Genomic DNA, 10,839 nt, shown 5'->3' with positions numbered 1-10,839 from the left:
AATAATAGTTTAGCAAAATGGTGAAAGGTATTGTATCTTTATGTAATAATTGGAATTCAAATTCCTTATTCCCAATATGTACATATAAAAAAGAATAAAATAAAAAATAACAAATAAGAAAAATTATACATTTTATTTTATTTTATTTTATTGGCCATGTGACTATCAAAAACTCAAAAAAAAAAAAAACAAAATAAAAAGTGAACCATACGATAGGATTAGAAGGCAAGCAGCAATATAATGGTGAATATTCAAAATTTGTATGTTTAGGCTTTTTTGCTTTCAATTAACAATAATGTCGTCTCTACATGACAACCTAATAGATTTTTTTTTTTTCAATAGTAAATTCAACAACCCAATAAATAAGTACACTATTTGCAATAATTCAAATTCTCATATCTTAATATCATAAAATAATAATAATAATAATGTCAATAATGACGATCTATAAGCTTCAATTTTGCCCGGTAATGATGATGTTTAAAGAAAACAAGAAGCAAAAAAAAAACATTATAATTATGCCATGTATTTAAATCAACTTAGAATAGGAATTTAGATGTTTATTTTATTTTATTTTTATTTTTCTAGGGCTATGAACATATTTCGAATTCAATTTGTTTCCTTCTCGAAACAAATGACTAATGCTTTAATTTCTCTTGCTGTCAGGTTATCACTTTTTAAAGATTTGCAGTCTTATCTTAAATACTAAAATTTTGATTTTCTATCCTGTCACCGTAACCTAAATACTTATCGTTCCGAGAAAAATTAAAAAGAAAAGATAAAAAAAAAAAAAAAAAAAGCTAAACAAAAGAACTCCTTAAACTTTAATGATTAAATTTACTGTGTCCTACTTTTTATTGTTTATCATTTTTTTTTTTTTTGCTAAAAGCTTTTTATTGTTTATCATTGTATCCTAATCCTATATTCTATTTATAGATATAAAAAAATATTAGTTTAAAGTAAAAATGTAAAAAAGTAATGAACAAAGTTATAAAATTGATATCATTTGATAGTGTTTCCTGGCTTTTCTCTATTGAAAAAAAAAAAAAAAAACAAAAGTTCAATGTAATATATATATATATATATATATTTTGATATTGGTGATGGAGAATTTGAATTGAATAATCCAAAAAGAATTTAATATGTTATTTTTAAGTGAGAAGATGAAGAATAAAGAAGATAAAGAGATGGTGAGAGGAATTAGTTAAAAAGTAGCAAATATATAAGCAGAAGGAGAAAGAAGAAAGCTAATTGGGGATAAACTTTGTTTGTAATTCAAATACGGTTTTAAATATGATTTTATTTTATAAAACTATAAACGAATTAATTATGCTATTTTTGGTCTCATATTCAAAGCTCCATCCATTTGATTATCCTGAATAATTTATATGGTTTAGCTACTTTTAATTCTCAACCTTTGACTTAAGTTAATCAACAGTAAAATCTGTGTAAATATATATATATTTTTAATTTTCTTTCTATATGGACAAAAAAAGAATCTTTAATATTATCATTTTTTATTTTTATTTTGTTAACTTAAGAGAATCCTTTGATATATTATTTTTTATTTTTTTATTGGGTGGCGGAATATCAAAATAATCTAGTCCAGTCATCTCCATATTTGCATTGACAAAAAAAAAATATATATATATATATATATATATTCCATCACTATCAATCATACACCATTCCTGCCCAGCAACAAAATATGCCACGTAAAGTTTCGGCAACTCGTGGCAAAATGGTAACTTCACACAAACTTTTATACGACATAGCGAAAATAGAACCTTTAAAACAAATTCTTAATTAAATTTGCTAAAATCATATTTTCTCCTACCCAGTGTTTATTGTGGAAATTAATTAAAAACCTTGACTTATTATTTATATTACTGTTATTGTTTTATTTTTTAAATAAGTTATTATTTTATCTTTAAAATTATATGAATTCAAAACTTAACATTATGAAAAATTATGGATATTAACGGTACATTATATCCACGCGAACTTGAAATATTAAAATGATAAAAATTGTTGACATTTTTCTGTTGTTAGATCTTGTTTTGTTTATCAAGGTCCTTAAATATATTCATTGAAAACAATACCAATATATGATTTATGCATGTTTGGTCATATATCTAATGCTAATTTTGCATATTGTGCAGCCAAAATTCATATTAATTTGGAAGGAACATTTGTATGTTTACTTTATAATTGTTTACGAACACACCTCAAATAACTATAACAATAGCCCATATTTTTCTTTTCTCCAGTTCAATAAATGTCCAAAAGAAAAAAGAAGAATAATAATATATTTATAAAATGAAGTTGATTTTTTTGCAAATATATATATATATATATATTGAGATTGATAGATATAAAATTAAGTCCATTAGAATTGGAAAATTATAGCAAAGTTTATGAAAGTGCATTGGAGCCTAGCATGGGAAGTCTATAACAATGAAATAATTTCTATCAACGTATTATTTTATTACCAATAAAGTCCTCCCAAAGAAAAGGGAAAGCGGCATTAAATCAGACGGTCCAACCAATCCCACGTGGGGCCCACACCCTGAAAATCCAAAGGCGGATTTCAAACTTTAAATTGAACTCAAATTCACAATAACAGCGGAATCCGAGCTGAGCTTCGCTGGATTCTCTTTTAAAGCGCACGAGATATAAATTACACATTACAGAGACCCCAGCAAAAGTAGGAAAAAAAAAAAAAAAAAAAGAGGGTGAGAAAATATTTTTTTAAATATATTTATGCAAATTTCGTTTTATTTTATTTTTTTGATTTCTCTGCAAAAATACCTCGAAAACTCTCGCTCACTTTTTTTTCTTTTTTTTTTTTTTCCCCGCTATCGTTCTCTCTCTCTGAAAAGAAACCCTAACTTTCTTTCTCTCTCTAAAAAATTTTCATCTCTCTCGCATCTATTCGTGGGTTTTCAGGGTTTCAATGGTGTGAAATTAGGGCTGGAGGTGTGAGATTTTGAAGGATCTAGACTGAGAGACAGGAAAGGAAGGAGAGGAGCAATGGCGTCCTCGGATAAAGAGCTCGAAGCGCAGTTATTAGAAGCTGGGAATAAGCTTGTGGACCCTCCGTCCTCTATCGATGAACTTCTCCCTCTTCTCGACGTAAGCCCTATATTTTCGTTTTTTTTTTTTTTTTTTTTTTTTTTTAAATTTTTAAATTTTTTAATAATATGTTTATCTTATCATTCGAACTGCGGTGAAGTTATTCGTCCTAGTCTTTTCATTTTTTATTTTTATTTTTTGGGGTTTAATTTCGGACTACTTAGCATTAATGTGTGGTTATTATTTTTCATTTAGTGAGAAAGTGTTTATGTAGTTTATGTTCATGGAAGTCTTTGATTTGGGCTTCGGGTGGCACTTTTGTGATCTATGCAAAGTTTTATTTATTTCAGGGTTACGGTGCTCACTGTTATGGTAATTGGTATAGTTTCTTTTTTTTGGTTATTTTCTCTTGGTTCAAGCTTGTTTAGGTTTTTTCTCTTTCAAATATTGTGAAGAAGGGTATGAAATATCCTTCGACGCTATTATTATGCCGTGTTTTGACGGGTTTGTGAAGCTCAAGAATATACTTGGACGAGGGATTTGAATGATTAGTTCGCTTTCTCTCTCTTTGCTCTAGGCTCCTCCTTAATGTGTTTTTTTGGTATTGGTGCCCAATGTTTGACTTATATGTACATCTTTGCATATTTCTGCAGTAATATGAATCATGCATTAAATTCAATAACATAAACATAAGAGTTTTAAGGTACAGAGATGGTTCGACATGATATAATAATTTAGGTTTCATGTTCAAATTCAGGAAATACAAATAGTTGTCGCCTGGGAAAATAGAGCTGGTAATAAGGAATAACGGGAAAATATTTGGGAACCAGTATTTTTAAAGTCTGTTGAATTATAATAAATACTGTAAGATGCATTTATCTATACATAGAAAAACCATTTGGCATTACACTCGCTGCTTTCTATTAAGACTGAGTGTAGTTTTGGAAAGATAGAGTGAAAGAGCATCGCAAATTCCCAAAAAGGAGGGATTTGTGTGGGATCTAATATGTTACTTGAAGCTTTTCCTTTCGTTCCTTTTCTACCCATTTTGTATCATTGTTTTAAATTTTTTTTAAAAAAAATTCGTTACTACCCTTCTAATTTGTTGTTCTTTAAAAATAACGTGTAGTTTTTACTTGTATTTTTTTTTTTTTTGGTTTTTTGGGGATTTTATAAGATGTGCTAGGAAGATGATTCTGCATTCTTTTTCCTTTAAAATAAATCTCAAAATATTAGTGTGCTTTCAATCTGTTTCCTTCTTAGTCCTTTAAAACAATGCATTTGCATAATCATGTATTCTTGTTCCTTGGTGATTTTAGAAAGTTGAGAATTGTCTATCAAGGGTAGAACAGTCGCCTACTAAATCGATGCAAAATGCACTTTCTCCGTCATTGAAAGCGTTGGTTGCTGACCAGCTTTTAAGACATACAAATGTTGATGTCAAAGTTGCAGTAGCATCTTGCATCAGTGAGATAACCAGAATAACTGCACCGGATGCTCCTTATGATGATGACCAGATGAAGGTATCGGGGATTTATTGATTCTATATGTTATGAATTTTGTGGAAATATTGTTTTCAATTTCATCTCTACATTTTACCCCTCTGTCTCTCTCTCTCTCTTCTTCTCTGAAATCCTTCTTTTGTTTGCTGGTTAATGCAGGAGGTCTTTCAGCTAATTGTATCTTCATTTGAAAACCTTTCTGACAAGTCCAGCCGATCATATGCAAAGAGGACCTCAATTCTTGAAACTGTAGCAAAGGTCAGGTCATGCGTGGTGATGTTAGATCTTGAATGTGATGCACTGATCCTGGAGATGTTTGAGCATTTCCTTGCTACGATTAGGTATGGACAAATTTGTATGCTGCCCAGAAGATATGTTTATTTTATTTTCTTCTGAGTGCTTCTACATCCTCAATGCAAATCCTTGCACTATTATTTTCCTTTAGATTTTCAATTCAAGTACCTAGTCGTGCTAGTTTGACAAGTTGAAATAGCTACCTAAGTGTAATTTGTTTATTTTAGTATTTAAAAAAATTCTAATTGATGTTTCTGTTTTAACTAATCTTCAGGGATTATCATCCAGAGAATGTCTTTTCATCAATGGAAACGATTATGACCCTTGTTCTTGAAGAAAGTGAAGATATCCCACCAGATCTGCTTGCACCTATATTAGCTAGTGTGAAAAAGAACAATGAGGTTAATTGTTTTTTTGGGTCTTAAATTTCCCTTTCTTTCTTTCTTGAAATTTTATTTGTTAAATCTCTTAACCAAGTATCCTTTCTCAGGAAGTTTTACCCATTTCTCGCAAGTTAGGGGAGAGAGTACTTGAAAGCTGTGCTACCAAGCTTAAGCCTTACCTGGCGCAAGCTGTAAAAACCCTAGAGATTTCATTAGATGATTACAGTAAAATCGTAACTTCTATTTGCGAAGATGCATCTGATGATGCTGAGCAGAATGACGTTCATGCTTCTGATGAGCATATGGTAATTTCTTTCAGTTGTTTCAAGTTTAAGACATTTTAATTGGTTATATTTTTTGTTGGCTGCCTCTTACCCCCATTTTGTTGCCGACACTCATTTTTCCCATCAACTAGTTTGCATCACATTCTCTATTACTATTTTCTGTTTCAATATTCAAAGTCATCCTCCTTGTGTTGGACAGCTACCTCTCTGCCAATTGCTATGTTCGTCTTAATTGTGTGTTCCTTGTTAAGGAAATAAAAATTCACATGCTTATAAATATTTTTTGTTTATAGCACTTGGCTGAAATATCATTTGAGTTTCTTTAGTGATCTTTTTATAAATCCCTTGCCTATATTCATTATTTTCCATCTTTCATCATGTTCCTACTTGATGCATGCTTTTCAGGTAGTCTCTGCCATGCTTTGTTGTACACCGCATTTAATTTGTGGTTTTTTGGAAGCCTCATTTGTGTTTATGGGAAGGGGGTGTCTTTTGTTCACCGTCAGTGGGTCATGCTGACCATTTGTTATCTGAAATTATCGATTAGTCTTCTGATGAATTTATTACATGTTTTGATTATTGTGTCTCAAATTGTGTTTGCTTGTTTCAGGATGATGAAAACAAGTCAGTAAAGACAACTTTGGGTGAGGGACCCCAGGCAAGCTATCTTACTTTTTTTTTCCCCCGCAATTTCTTTGTAATATATTTGTTATTGGTTTTTGCTTCTATGTTTTTTTTCTTGGATCTTTAAGTTGTCACTTTGTATGCATTGTTGATTGATTCAGGAGGATAAAGAGAGAGCTACTGAAACCACATCTTTGGAACAAGTTGATCCTGCTGTTGACAAGTCTCTCAAGCCTGTTGTAAGTAATGGTGTTGCTCAGACTGGGGAAGGTGATTCTTTGGTTGCTTCAAACTCCATAAAGAATCAAGAGCATGATCAAGTTATTGAGAATTCAAAAGATTTGATTACATCAAGCAACACTGAACCTGATGGTTTGGATGCTGAGAAAGAAGCCAATACAGAAGAAAAGCCAGAGCAAACTACAAAGAAGAGAGGAAAGAAAACTAGTTCATCGGTGAAATCTACAGAACCTTCAGAAAGCCCGCGAGCTGATGATGAGAAGGAAAATGAGAAACTACCTGATCAGAGAAATCAGAGTGAGGACATTGCTGGTTCGCCTAGTGTGGGGCCATCTGTTGATGCAGCAGTACATTCAGAAACTAATAAAAGTTCTGATGTTAGGCCTTCCTCACCAAAAGCATTAGAGAATGACTCTGCTAATGTTGCTCCTGCATCCCCAAGTGAGAGTCTTCCTGATGAAAGTCGTTCCAGGAAGGCTGGACGACAAAAGAAGAAAGATAATTCAGATAAAGAGGCTGTACCAGCTGCAGATAATGTTTCCCAGAAGGCAGATGAGGTTCCCCAGAAGGTAGCTGATGGAACAAGTGATTCAGAGGTAAAGGCAAATAGACGTACTGGAAAGAAGGTGTCTGCTATTTTAGCTAATGAGAACAGGACGTCGACTGTAGCAGATGCATCCAAAAAGGAAAGTGGAACCACGAGTGATTCAGAGGCAAAACCATTAAAGCATTCATCCAAGAAGGTAGATGCAAGTAGTAAAAATGATGATGGATCCTCTCTCAAGCAGTCGGAGGATAAGAAAAAGAGGAGTCGGGGAAAGGCTCTTTCTGAGAAGGATGTAACAAAAGCTGCAGCTAAAGATGATGACAAAGTAAATTTGCAATTCTGTTTTATCAGTCATTAAGCTTATCCTCCTTGTATTTTAAATCCTCTTAGTTACTTATTGTGTTGTTATAAACGATTTAGGAAATACTTTCTTCTCCAAAATCAGCAGCAAAATCAAGTAAAGGTGAAAGTCACTTGGAGGAGACCCCTAAGACTAGTTCCAAGAGAAAGCGTCCTCCAGGCAAAGGAAAAGTATGCATTCTTATTTTTGCTCAGTGAGTTTATAGTTCGTGGCATTTGGTCTTATTGTTCCTGTAGAAAATGTAGTGCAGTGAAAGCAGCCCATCTATTTCCATCCGTTGAATGTGTTTAATAATTGATAAAATTCCTAAGTAGTTTCATAGCATAATATGTCTTGTTTATGAGTTCTAATTGCTTTCAGCGTTATGTTATGTTAAACGAGGTTTATGATCTACAGACTCTTCTATGCTATTTAACATTTTACTTGGTTCAGAGACTCTTTTATGCATTCTAAAATCGATTTTTGAACCATTGATTACAATTTCAGGAGTCTGAAGCCAAAAATTATGGTGAAGATTTAGTAGGTTCAAGTATTAAAGTTTGGTGGCCAAAGGATCAAATGTAAGTACTGAATTTTTGTTCTGTAGATATATGTATTTATGTCCACATCTTGTAATGTTCTATTCTCAAATTTAAGTATCCTGAATTATAAACTAATTTTGGTTAGCATATCTTATTGATGTACCTCTCTATCTGTCGTTGACTATTTTATCGGGAGTATTGTTCATCATCTCTGTCTCTACTCAATTAATAGCACCAGTGAGTTATTGGGATCGGAAATGATTTCAGCTGTACTGGTTATTTTAGTCTTGTTAATCAGTGTGAATATGCTTTATTTTGATATGATAGCTTTTTACCTATGGTTGCCTTTTGGGTCCTTTGAATCTAAAATTGCAAGGGAATTCCTTCCTAGTTAGCAGCATTTTGTTTAAAGAAAATACATATTTTTCAATTATGTTTTTATTAACCGGTCGTATGAAGTATCTTGTATTCCCTTACCCCACTTCCCTCCTCTCCCCCATTAAATGAAAGATCCTCAGTTGTGACATTTTTGCTACTACTATTGGCATCTATGAACTATCCCACAAGAAGTTTTGAATTTTTAGACATTATTATTGTGCTGGGCGTAGTTTGGAGTTTTGATTATTCAGTTTAATTTTGTTACGGAATGGAAGTTTTGTTGTATGTTTTCTTATGGTTTATTTATGAATTTACAGGTTTTATGATGGTATTGTCGAGTCGTTTGATCCTGTAAAAAAGAAGCATAAGGTGAGATGCTGAATATGGAAGTATATCCTTTTCTTTTTTGGTCTTAACTTGTTATCTTGTTTGTTTTAGTTGTGTATTGCAATCTTACTTTTAATTTTTCAATTTTGTTATCCAAAATTGAAGTTAATTTCTGTTCCTTTTGCACAACATAGAAGCATAATATTTACTTTGTTTTTTGTTATTTTTTTCACATTTACTCTGGTCATTGAGTTGTTCAATTGTTATATAGGTGGCGTATACAGATGGTGATGAAGAAACATTGAATCTTAAAAGAGAAAAGTGGGAGTTCATTGAAGTGGAGTCGAGGTCAGATGCGGTAAGTGGTTGTTTGATTTGTATTTCAATGCCTAAGCTTGTCTGGATGCTTATGGATTCATGCTGCTACATTATGCCTACAGGAAGAAGAAAGTGATCAATCAAGTCCTGATTCTTCCACTGAATTGTAAGTACCACTTTACTGTTGTTATTGACTTATTGGTTGAGATTTCACTGTGCTTTAAACTTGGGACTTTTTTCTTGGTTGGGGTAAATTAAAATGATTTTAAGTTTCAAACGTTGTTTTCATTATATTAAAGTTGTGCTTGATAGAAATTGAACTTATAATGAGTGTAGCATTGTGGCATTATTATTTATTATTATTATTTTTTGGTCGAAATGTTGCAATATTTATATTAGATTATTGATTTCCTTCATATGCTAAATTATTTACTTTATGTCAGTGACGTTGTCTTGGACATATTTTTATATTTCTTTGAAAACTTGTTTGGTAATGATGGTTGATATGATACCTTGCTCAATTATTTTGTTTTGGTTTCCTCTGTGTTCTGATATATTTTTACTACGATTTCATTAATCAAACATAACCAGGCCCCTGAAGAAGAAAGTGAAAATAAATACTGGAGAGTCAACTAGACAAGGAAAGTCTGATGCTTCAACGAGAAGGTGAGTAATTTTTTTTTTATTTGTTTTATTGTTGAACTTCTTCTGATTCTAAACTTTCAAGTCTGATATAGGGGTGGAGGAGCTTCCTCTAGCAAATCCAAAGTATCAGCTGCAAAATCTGGTCGCAAGTCCAAAGAGGGGAATAAATTAGATGGCAAATCCAAAGATGATTCCTCCAAGTCTGGTACCAGATTAGAGGATGAGATTGGTGGCAAATCGAAGGATCAGACGTCAAAAAGTGGTGGTGGTGGTGGTAAATCAGCTAATGTTGATGCAAAAGGATCCAGCAAGTCAAAGAGCGCAGATACAAAGTTGTCCAAGACTGCTAAATCGAAGAGTGAAACCAGCACTCCATCCACCAAGTCAAAGCAAGAGAAGGCTGGGAAATCGAAGCAAGGCACACCAAAGAACACGCCTGTTTCCAAAGGTAAATCCCCCAGTGGTAAATCTAATGCTAATGGTACCGGTAAGACAAAGTCTGGTTCATCAAAACTGAAAGAGACTGAGGATGTAAATGAAAGCTCCACTGATTCAGAGAGAGTGACTGAAATTACAAAAGGGAAGCCATCAAATTCGTCAAAGGTGCAGGGAAGTGAGTCCAAGACAGGTAAGAAGCGACGGAGAGGTACAAAAAGTTGAATCCGTCTTGTGCTCATAGCCGTGAAACTGGTTTAGCGCTGCGATTCATAGTAAACACGCATTGGTTATTTGTCATCATCTTTGACATGATTCCCAGATTGTGGCTAGCATTGTTATATTCACCAATTTAGTCTAGTTTATAGTGTCTGTAGGGGTAAGTTAGCTTTCCTTTTATATTAATGTTATTTATTAGATCCGGATCGATGTTATTTGGGAGGTAACAGTAGCTTTGTTAAACAGTTGCTTTGATAGATAATGCTATAGATTCACAAACTTCTTATCTGAATTGACAAATCTTCCTACTGCTTCAGTTTCCCATCGAGAACCCAGAGTCTGGAGGGGTTTTTGTTGTTTGTCAATAATTTTCTTTTTCAGAGAAAACAAAAATATATTATAATAAGAATGAGAAAACCGATAGTAAAATCACATAAACAATTTGAGTTTCTAATTTAGTGGCTGTCTCTTTACTGATTAAATTCTGGCTCCAGGTACCGTCATAAAATGGCGGTGGTTATTTAAATCCCAGTTACCACCCATCTTTTGTGTTTTTACTACCGAACTCCGGATTGTTAATTTTTAGCGTACGCACCACTTTTAACCTTCTGATAAATTCACCGTATAGGGCGCCAAAAAAAAAAAAAATAAAATAAAAAAATAGGGAGGGGTAAAATTATAAGGGA

At 32.6% G+C, this 10,839-nt stretch overlaps 1 protein-coding gene across 1 annotated transcript; it reads left to right on the top strand.

Annotated features, from left to right (window-relative positions):
• Window positions 1-2,712: 2,712 nt before the first annotated feature.
• On the top strand, window positions 2,713-10,445 carry LOC107420307 (sister chromatid cohesion protein PDS5 homolog C). The gene is made up of 14 exons (XM_048475406.2): window positions 2,713-3,135; window positions 4,395-4,598; window positions 4,737-4,918; window positions 5,146-5,272; window positions 5,362-5,559; window positions 6,149-6,196; window positions 6,324-7,274; window positions 7,370-7,480; window positions 7,797-7,870; window positions 8,527-8,578; window positions 8,808-8,894; window positions 8,977-9,020; window positions 9,446-9,520; window positions 9,592-10,445. The coding sequence occupies exons 1-14, from the start codon at window positions 3,034-3,036 to the stop codon at window positions 10,157-10,159; spliced, it is 2,823 nt and encodes a 940-aa protein (XP_048331363.2). The 5' UTR covers window positions 2,713-3,033; the 3' UTR covers window positions 10,160-10,445.
• The last annotated feature ends 394 nt before the right edge of the window (window positions 10,446-10,839 follow it).

This window comes from Ziziphus jujuba, chromosome 5 (assembly GCF_031755915.1).
Source record: "Ziziphus jujuba cultivar Dongzao chromosome 5, ASM3175591v1".
Classification (NCBI taxonomy): domain Eukaryota; kingdom Viridiplantae; phylum Streptophyta; class Magnoliopsida; order Rosales; family Rhamnaceae; genus Ziziphus; species Ziziphus jujuba.
This window is presented reverse-complemented; position numbering and strand designations above follow the sequence as displayed.